At 58.6% G+C, this 10,268-nt stretch overlaps 1 protein-coding gene across 1 annotated transcript; it reads left to right on the top strand.

Annotated features, from left to right (window-relative positions):
• Positions 1-5,389: 5,389 nt before the first annotated feature.
• On the top strand, positions 5,390-9,827 carry ACTB (actin beta). The gene is made up of 6 exons (XM_010221154.2): positions 5,390-5,489; positions 6,624-6,752; positions 7,071-7,310; positions 7,828-8,266; positions 8,565-8,746; positions 9,084-9,827. The coding sequence occupies exons 2-6, from the start codon at positions 6,630-6,632 to the stop codon at positions 9,225-9,227; spliced, it is 1,128 nt and encodes a 375-aa protein (XP_010219456.1). The 5' UTR covers positions 5,390-5,489; positions 6,624-6,629; the 3' UTR covers positions 9,228-9,827.
• The last annotated feature ends 441 nt before the right edge of the window (positions 9,828-10,268 follow it).

The following is a 10,268-nucleotide window of genomic DNA, read 5'->3' as shown; positions in this document are numbered from 1 at the left end:
CGGTATCTGTTTCATTTCCTAGGTACAGACAGCAGAAAAATCCATCCAGCTGCTGCCTGCCTTTATTGTTAACGATGGAGAAAAATCAATTTTCAAAGTAATTAGAAAAGCGGTTGCGAATACGCCGTATGGGATGACCTAATGGTGTGTAACACGTGCGCAAGCCTTTTGATAGGCCAGGTAACAAATCCCCAAGGAAGATCCTTTGTGGGAAAGGCCCCTAGGGACCGTGTGTTGCTCCATGCCGGTTTGGGAGTCCCTGGTTTCTGTGTCACGGGCTGTGTCAGTGGGACAACAAGCAGCGCCCGAGGGCTGACGCTTGCCAAGGGAGTGTCTGATTTTCTCTTTTTTCCTTATTTCTTCAGGGCTTGGCTGGAGGAAATACCCCCAAAGCCGATGCTTGCACCAAAGGGAAGCCGGGTGATGCTCGGGCAGGCAGACAGGGCTGGGATGCGGAGCAAGACGGCCCCGCCACGACGGTCTCCTTGCACCAACGTCATCGCAGCGCAGCGACCTTGGCTGGAAAAGATTCCACCATCGCTCGCCGCCAAGGTCACCCGGCCCGCGCCGTGGCAGGGGGAAGGGAGGCCTCGCTCCGCTGCCGTCGGGCGGAGAGCGGAGCCGGCTCCGAGCGATGCACGGCCACGATGCTGCTGTTCCCTCCAGCTTTCCGAAAACCCAAAGCTGGTTTCCCGCTCGCGCGGGCTGGTAGGAACTGGAGACCCCAGGGCGAATGTCGGGATGGGGGAGTAAAGGTGCAGCCATCAGCTCCGGGTGCGCAAGAGGAGCCGGGAAAGCTGCGCATGGAGGGAGCAGAGCTGGAGGCAGCGGGAATGGCAGCAGCACCCAGCCCTGCTCGCTGCTGCGGCCGCCCCAGCGCCCCTTATCTGGGGCCAACACTAGCACAATGGGTTATAAATCAGGCCCGCATCCCCCTCCGCCGCAGGGCTCTGCCTTCTCCAGCTAAATCCATTTGAAAACTACGTGCGTTTTGTCAGTATGATGCAAAATAACAGTTCGCCCTGGGTGGGGGCGATGCCTGGTGCAATTTTCGCCCCTCCGTGCAGACGCAGCGGGTCGGCGGAGAGCGGTCCCGCACGCACAGAGGTCAGCGGGGCGAATAGAGCAGCTTTCATATCGCTCCTGCGAAAGGCAGTGATAGATGGGAGAGCTCCGAGGGGATCAATACGCGGGAGCAGGAACTTCGGGGATGGATGTACGAGAATACAGAGTAATACTTAAAGGGGAAGAGGAGAGTCTGCAGCTGCTTGAAAGAGATGAGGCAGCACCAGGGTACAAAGAAATGAGGGAGGAAGATGTCGGGGTTGCTCTGCTTTGGACTGGAAAGGTTTTAAACCGAACACATGTCCATAGCGGGAGAGGTGGAGGCCTTCAGTGCTTGGATGTGTAAATGGAGCAGAGGAAGCACCTCCAAAGCGGGGGACGATGTGGAGCCTCCGTGGGCCCCTCAGTTCCTTGCTTTGATTTTGCCTCAGGCAAATCCCCCTCGAAGGGACCGTGGCGAGGGCTGAACTGCAAAAGAGGAAGGTGCGGGGATGGGTCCCCATGCTGCGAGATGGGGGATGTGGCCAGCGCCTTTCCCTCTTCCCCTTTGGAGCAGGAAGAGAGGGAAAAGGCAGCACTTAGAAAAACCCCAAACCTCTCCGACTGTTGCAGGAGGGTGATTTAAACCTGCTTTGTTCCTTTCAGAAGTTCCCAACTCTTATCACCGTCTCATGAGAGCCATAGGGAGAGCAATGACGTCCAGGCGAAGGAACCAAGGAAGCCCTGGGTGAGGAGAGCGCCTGGCTCCGAAGGGGACATTGGAGAGTTCAAGTTTTGCCTAATTACCCCTCCTTTCCCCCCAAAGCGTGGCAGATGCAGCCCCTGCACACCTGAGGGGCTGGTGCTCCAGGGAAAGGACAGGGCGGGAGGTGACAGCACGTGCTGCAAAAACACAAGGCCCCGATGGCAGCTCCGGGGAGAAGCGAGCAGAGGAGGGAGTCACACGTTGTCCCACGAACGCAGCTGCAGCAGAACCAAGGCAGTGGGAGGTGCGGGGCTGGAGGCAGAAACAGGCAGAACCGCGCGCTATCGGTGCCAGCGCCCGGCCGTATCAGTCGGCGAAGGGCAGGAGGAATCCTCCTCCGCAGGGTTTTGTCCGGAGCCGGCGCGCTCCCAAGGACAGGCAAGGAGAAGTGAAGCAAAACAGGGGAATTCTGCCGCTTGCTTCTCGTTTCAGGTTGGCTGGTGCTGGGAGGCGCTTGGTGGCCATCGCTGTCCTCGTGGGACAGGGACAGCAGCCTCGGTGGAGCCGGGCACTGAAAAGCCACTTGGGGCTTGTCCTGTGCTGTCGTCTGCTCTCTCATCCCTGTGTTTGGCCGGTCTCGGCTCCGTGGGGGCTGTTTGCCTCTGAAGGGTAACACTTCCAGCACGTGTTTGTATGGAGATAGGACCTGGAGAGCCCCTCGTGTTTTCAGAAGCCAAAACCACAGCCTTAGCGCAGGTCTCGGACCCTGCAAGGTGCTGACTGAAAGCCCTGCTTCCATCTCTCCCTGCTAACACACCACGGCACCGTATCTGCTCCATTGCTTTCTAGTGCGTGTGTGAAAAGCTGGGATCAACAAGGCTTTTGTCCCAACCTGACAGCCCCAAGAGAGACTGGGAAGCAGCACAGGCCCCAGAGAGCAGAGAGAACTGCAGACCTTGCTGCTCGCTGTTCCTCTTTCCTTTCAGTCCTCGTGACTCACGCAGGAGCTGATTAGAAGAGAGCCCTGAGCACAGGACGGGGGCTCCTGGCTTTGTCTATCCCATTACGGGCTGCTTAGGCCCTGAACATGGTTATCGGCGGGTGACCTCGCTCTCAAACTGCCTTGACGCTCCTCACACCAACCTCGGTCCGTGCTGACCTCAGAGGAAGCAGCAGGGCCTGGGCTGCTGGCATGGACCACATCCTGCAATGCCCATCGGGGCAAAAGCGCCCATGCCTCCAACAGACCCGCGTTCCTGCGCTCCGGATGCCGGCAGATGGGCTGCGTTCTGATTCACTCTCGTAATTAGGAGATTCCGATTGCCTGGTAATCTCCGGCGCTGCCCGGGAGCCTGTCTCCCATCTGTGGTTCCCCAGCCCCGTCCGCGCTACCTGTTCACCAGGATGCTCCGAGAAGGGCTGCGGCGGACGCACACGCGCCCCGGCCAAGCCGGGCCCTGCCGCTCGCTCCGGAGGCCGCCACTTCCTGGGCCCTGCTGGTGTTCATGGCCCTCAGCACCTGCCCCCGTCACCCTGTGTGCACAGGATGGAGCAAAGTGACCGCTGGCAGCTACAGTCACCACGATCCTGCCCTCCCGCTGTCATTTCCCAACCTTGTACCACGTCCCCGGTGCCTTCGTAGGATGTTTTGCTAGGGGTTTTCTGCAGGGCCCCCATCAGCCATCCCTGTGTTATCCCTGCCACCCATCAGTGATACCTATGCCTTGTGGCTCCCCTTATTTGACGCGTAATCTTCTAATTAATAATCAGCCTTTTCAAAGCAGAGCGCAAACATTAATTAATTCCCCGTGAGGTAGGTAATTAACAGCGATTATTCCCATTTTTTCCTGCGAGGGAGGTTGAGATGCAGAGATGTGGCCCCGTTTGCCCACGCTCGCAGAGGAAATGGGCGGCAGGACGGGCACGTTGGCCTGGGAATATCCCTACGGAAAACCTCCCGCTTCCCGGGAGCAGATCGTTTTGGGCTGAGCGCTTCCCGTGAGGTCAGAGGGAGCTGGGCATGGACCTGGGGTAGCTCATGGTGACGGTCACCCACAAAGCTGAGGGGACAGGGGTATGGACCTGGGGCGGCCCATGGCGAAGGCCACCAAGGGGACAGCTCCCAGCAGGGTCACCAGGCTCCCCTGGTGACACACGGGTCCCAAATGGGCGCCAGCTCCGTGGGGACATCTCCACAGCGGCCGAGCGCCCCCGGGACACCGCGAGGAGCCCCGGCAGCTCCCGGGCCACGTCGGCCGGTGCTGCGGGACGGGGCCCGCCGTTCCCGAGCCGTCCCTCCCCCTCACATGAGGTAATGGCACGGCTCCATCCCGGCGGCTCGCGCACGGCTCCCGCGGCGCGCGCTCCTTTGTCTGTCCCGCACGCGGCGCGCGCTCCCGCCTCCCGCTCCGGGCACCGCCGCCGGCTCCGCGGCCGCTCCCGGGAGCCAGGACGGCTCCTCCGGGCCCCGACCCCCATCCCGTGGAGCCGCCACGGCCGCTCCGGTGACACGGAGCGCGGGAGAGCAGCGCCTCCCGCCCAGCACTGCCTCACCTGGGGCCTCTCCGCTCAGCACCCCCTGCCCCAGGTGGCCCCTCCAAGGCGACATCCCGGGAATTTACACACACTTTTAGCTTTATTTCATTTTATTTGACTTTTCCGTTTGTTGCTGCTTTAACCCACACTGGGTATTTAAAGTCCCTGCGCCAAAGCCTGCACGCTTGGCGCCGGCAACAGATTGCAAGTTACCGCTGCTACTTTACTTACAGGGCTGCTTAATTAACTCGATTAATCAGGCCCGTGTTAGCACAGCCTTGTGGGGGCACAGGGCCCTCTTGTCACTGCCGGCCACCAGCGTCATTTGCCTTTATTTTGAACTGGGAGGAGACGCTGGGGATGCAGCTGGGAGAGGGGCAGCCCCACGCAGCCCTTCCCGCATCTTGGCCCCACGCGGGTCCACCGTGGAAGGGGCAAATATCACCGCAGCATCCGGAACCCGCGGGGCCTCGGGGCAGGGGCCGCGTCCCCGCGCCCGCTTGACTCAACGCCCTGAGTCAGAGGCGCCGGGGCCGGCTCCCTCCCGCCAGGTGACATGTTGGCACCGCGCGCCGCCCGCTCGAGGACGCGCAGCGGCCTTTAACGGTTTCCATGAGGGGGCACGTGCACCCCCGAGCACGGGGATGGCGCCGGCCGGGGGGCGGCGGGGTACGGAGCGGCGCCCCCCCGCCATACACACACCGTGACACGCAGCGAGCGCGGCCCAACGCCGCCGCCGCTCTCACCCGCGGGGACAGCGGGACCCCCCTCCCCGCTCCACAGCGGCCGCAGCCCCGCGCGCTCCCCAGGCCACTTCCCGGCCCAGCAGCGCTGCTCCCCACCCAGCCGCGGCCTCCGGGGCCGCTTCTTTGTGCGGGGCCGCGGCGCCCCCCGCACCCCGGCCCCTCCCCCCTCCGCGGCGTGTTTTTTTTTTTTTTTTTTTTTCCTCTAACAGGGCGGTTGGGGGGGGCGCTGCCGCGCGCGGGGCGGCGGCGCGAGGCGGGGAGGCGCGGCCGGCGGCCAATCAGGAGGGCGCGCTCCGAAAGTTTCCTTTTATGGCGAGGCGGCGGCGGCCCCCGGCCTTATAAAAGGCGGCGCGCGCGGCGGGCGGGAGTCGCTGCGAGCTGCCTCCGTCTTGCGCGCGTGTGTGTGCGCCCCGTTCCTGCTGCCACCGCCCCGGCTCTGACCGCGCAACTCCCCAAAGGTGAGCGGGGCTGCGGGGAGGAGCGGGGGGGTCCGCGGGCGTCTCTCCTTCTCGCGCTCTCGTTTGTTCTTACTTTAGTTTTAATGTATTTTATTTGATTGAAGGGTGTTGGCGTTGGGAGGGGGTAGAGTTGACACGGGGTGGCTTCTCCTCTCCCGAGGGGAGCAGCGCTGTCCGGTTGTGAACGGCCTCGCGGCGCTACCGGGGCGCCCTTTGTGTGGAGCGGGCGCTGCGAGGCTCGCCCTACTGCTAAGAGGATTGCTCGGGGGGAGGGGGGAGCGGCGGCGCGGGGGCCGCTATTGTGTGCGGGGGGGATGGGGCGGATGGGCTTTGTCTGCGCCGCTCCCCCTCTCCCACCACCCTCGAAGGGGGTGGGAGTAGCACGGGGGGGGTGCGGTCCTTCCTGCACGGCTGCCGGAGCGCACGCGGAGATCTTGGGCGGGGGAAGCGGTCCCTCCGTGCCCGGGGCCCGCGGTGCCCTTGCCAGGGCCCGGCAGCCGCGTTGGGAACTGCACTTACCGGCGTGCCGGGCTTGGCGCTCAACGCCGCCGCCCGGCAGGTTTAACCGGGCACTTGGGGATGCGCCCGGGCTGGGCTCGCGGGCGGCCGTTGCGTAAGGAGGCGGCTCTGAACGCCCTGCGAGCCCCGCGCCGCTCGCTGCACGCGGGCGGCCGAAAAGCGGAGCTCGCTGGGGCGCGCGGGGCGGGGCGGGCGGCGGCTCCCGGAGCGCGGCCGTTGGGGCGGCTCCGCGGGGCGCGCGCGTGCCCGCGCGAGGGCGTGGCCGGGGGCGTGGTCCGGCGGCCAGGGGGCGTGGCCGCCTCCCTCCCCTCGGCGGCTGGCGCGGTGCCGCGCGCGCCCGGCGCGGCGCGCGCTCCAGCCGTTGCCTTTTATGGTAATAACGCGAGCGGGCGCGGGGACTTCCTTTGTCCCAACGGCGCGCGGAGCCGCCCCCTCTAGCGGGCGCAGCGCGAACAGGAAGGAAATGGGTGGGGAAGGGGGTCGGTGGGCGGCGTCCAGGGCCCTGCGCTGCCTGTGTCTTCCTCTGCCGTGCTGTGCTTTGGCGGAAGGAATTGCTTTGGCGCGGTGTCCCCGCTCCCTGGCGGCTTTAGCTGACACCTTCTCCTTTCTGCACAGTCAGCCATGGATGATGATATTGCTGCGCTCGTTGTTGACAATGGCTCCGGTATGTGCAAGGCTGGTTTTGCTGGGGATGATGCTCCACGTGCTGTCTTCCCATCCATCGTTGGGCGCCCCAGACATCAGGTATGTGCTCGGGCTTCCTCTTTTTTTATGCCTTGTAAATGAGCTTGCAATAGAAACTATTTCCCTAATAGCAGTAAGCTTAATGAACCCTTTTTATTTCTCTGTTCCACAAAGGTTAATGTATTAGAAGAATAATTATGTATGGGTGGGAAAGGAATATATGCTGCAGGCCTCTTCAGTGTTTTAGCAGTGTATATTTGGGCAACTGAATGTATTTCTGATGAGGTGGGGAGAGAAGAAAAGCCTTAGAGAGCTGGCTTAAAAAAAAGCCTATGAGGCTGGCTTTCAGTTAAATGTACTGCTTTATTTGTTGTACAGGGTGTGATGGTTGGTATGGGCCAGAAAGACAGCTACGTTGGTGATGAAGCCCAGAGTAAAAGAGGTATCCTGACCCTGAAGTACCCCATTGAACACGGTATTGTCACCAACTGGGATGACATGGAGAAGATCTGGCACCACACTTTCTACAATGAGCTGAGAGTAGCCCCTGAGGAGCACCCTGTGCTGCTCACAGAGGCTCCCCTGAACCCCAAAGCCAACAGAGAAAAGATGACACAGGTAGGTGAAACTGAGCCTGGTGGTAAAGCAGATGCTGCTGCAGCCAGCCTTCCTCTCCCTGTTGTCCTCTCTGCACCTTCACCACTCTTCTCCCTTTTTGGCATCTTTACAGGGTTTTCCTTTCCTGACCTGAGTCTACTCTTTGCTGGACCTTGACAGGTTTTGTTTGCTCTTCTAAGCTGGCTTTCTCTGAGACTGAACTAGCAACTTGTCTAACTGCTGTTTCTCACTAGACACTAACCCATTTACCAACCTTGAGTGACTACTCTAGTTTCCTAGTACTTGTTTTGCTCTTTGCTGTGACACTTGAAAGGGCCCACGGTGGTGTCTTCCTTGGGCTCTGACCTGGCAGTTAACAAGATAAACATTGACACCTCCCTGCAAAGGAGGTGAAGTGTCTTGTCTAGGGACAAGCACTTCTGAGGAAAAAGCTGTATTTGCATGGATTTGGTGTAGGCTTTTAGTGGGTGATCCCTGTTTTCTCTTGTAGACTGAGTGCCTTCTCTTCTTTTTCTAGATCATGTTTGAGACCTTCAACACTCCAGCCATGTATGTAGCCATCCAGGCTGTGCTGTCCCTGTATGCCTCTGGTCGTACTACTGGTATTGTGATGGACTCTGGTGATGGTGTTACCCACACTGTGCCCATCTATGAAGGCTATGCCCTCCCCCATGCCATCCTCCGTCTGGATCTGGCTGGCCGTGACCTGACGGACTACCTCATGAAGATTCTGACAGAGAGAGGCTACAGCTTCACCACCACAGCTGAGAGAGAAATTGTGCGTGACATCAAGGAGAAGCTGTGCTACGTCGCCCTGGATTTTGAGCAGGAGATGGCCACAGCTGCCTCTAGCTCTTCCCTGGAGAAGAGCTATGAGCTCCCTGATGGTCAGGTCATCACCATTGGCAATGAGAGGTTCAGGTGCCCTGAAGCCCTCTTCCAGCCATCTTTCTTGGGTAAGTTCCAATTCTAGGAGACCTTGTGTCCCCTCCTTTTCTTTAAAGGAGCGTCCTGCAGACTCTGGCACTTGCTTTCACTGAACTACTTGCAAGGCCCATCTTGCCATCCTGTCTCACCACTTAAGTCTTTCCAAATAGCTTGAAGTTGAGGGACTTAGGATAGTAAAATATCTTGACTAAGAGCCTTGTCTCTGCTCATTGGGCTTTCCTGCTGAAGTTGCTGCTTGGCTCTGTTGCCAGTGTGGTTCCTTGGCTGTGTCTGAGCCCTTGCTGACCTAGACTTCCTTCTTCACAGGTATGGAGTCCTGTGGTATCCATGAAACTACCTTCAATTCCATCATGAAGTGTGATGTGGATATCCGTAAGGACCTGTATGCCAACACAGTGCTGTCTGGTGGTACCACAATGTACCCTGGCATTGCTGACAGGATGCAGAAGGAGATCACAGCCCTGGCACCCAGCACAATGAAAATCAAGGTAGGTTGGAGTCAGGGAAACCTATTTGCATCCTTCAAAACCCAGGGGAGTTGAAGGGGAGATAAGCCTAACTTGTTTTAGGAATGTCTCTGTGTCCCAAGTAGTCCACCCTTGCTCTGGACAAGGTGACATTTGCTGATGGAATAGCAGCATTAATAAACTTGGTGGCACAGAAGGCAGGAAGGGGAGTTTTGCAGGGTTTTGAGCACTCTGAAGGTACAAACTTGGTTGTGTCACACTGAGATTGGACAGCAGGGGTTTGGCCATCGTGCTGGGCTGCACATGAGTGGTAGGTGTAGTGTCACACAGTGCATCTGATGCATTCCTCTCTCTGCAGATCATTGCTCCACCTGAGCGCAAATACTCTGTCTGGATTGGAGGCTCCATCCTGGCCTCCCTGTCCACCTTCCAGCAGATGTGGATCAGCAAGCAGGAGTACGATGAATCCGGACCCTCCATTGTCCACCGCAAATGCTTCTAAACCAGACTGTTACCAACACCCACACCCTTGTGATGAAATCAAACCCATAAATGCGCATAAAACAAGACGAGATTGGCATGGCTTTATTTGTTTTTTGTTTTTTTGGCGCTTGACTCAGGATTAAAAAACTGGAACGGTGAAGGTGTCAGCAGCAGTCATAAAATGAAACATGTTGGAGCGAACGCCCCCAAAGTTCTACAATGCATCTGAGGACTTTGATTGTACATTTGTTTCTTTTTTAATAGTCATTCCAAATATTGTTATGCATTGTTACAGGAAGTTACACGCCTCTGTGAAGGCATCAGCCCAGCTTGGAGGAGCCAGTGCCAGTTCCTGGTGCTTGGTAGAATTGCTTGTCTGTAAATTATGTAACCCAACAAGTGTCTTTTTGTATCTTCCGCCTTAAAAACAAAACACACTTGATTCTTTCTTTGAGTTGTCAAGCAAGCGGGCTGTGTTCCCCAGTGATTGATGTGAATGAAGGCTTTACAGTCCCCCGTGGAGTCTAGGAGCAGTGGTGCCAGTATGTGGGGGAAGGAGGGGCTACCTGTACACTGACTTAAGACCAGTTCAAATAAAAGTGCACACAATAGAGGCTCAGTGGTGTTAATGGCTTCTTTTTTTCTTGGGGCCTTTGTTAACAGTTACTCAATTTCAATCTAGCCTTGCCAGGCAGTGTGTGTGGGGGGGCGGGCGGTACCTACCCTGGCTTGTGGATGCTGCTGGGGTGGGTTGGCTACTGTGGAGGCCAGATGGCTCTTGGTGATAGAGGGGAGTCCTGGGCTGGGGCACTGCAGCTTTGCCATCATGTGCAATACAGGGTGTGAGGGGCAGCCCCTGTGGGAAGAGCACTGCACCTCCTGCAGAGTGTGCTTTGGTGGGAATTAAACATCACCTTCTGCAAGGAACCCGTTTGTTCCCTCTCTGGCCCATACAACTGGCTTGGAGCTTGAGGTGGGACTGCTGTGACTACTGCCCCAAAGCAGCTGTCTTCTGAGGCTGTGGCCAAGGCAAGCTGGGGCCATGCAGGGAGTGGTGTGT

The sequence above is a fragment of the Tinamus guttatus genome, unplaced genomic scaffold (genome assembly GCF_059628265.1).
Source record: "Tinamus guttatus ecotype Peru unplaced genomic scaffold, ASM5962826v1 Tinamus_guttatus_pri_ptg000291l, whole genome shotgun sequence".
Taxonomy (NCBI): Eukaryota; Metazoa; Chordata; class Aves; order Tinamiformes; family Tinamidae; genus Tinamus; species Tinamus guttatus.
The sequence above is the reverse complement of the archived record's forward strand: the minus strand, read 5'-3'. Positions and strand labels throughout refer to the sequence as shown.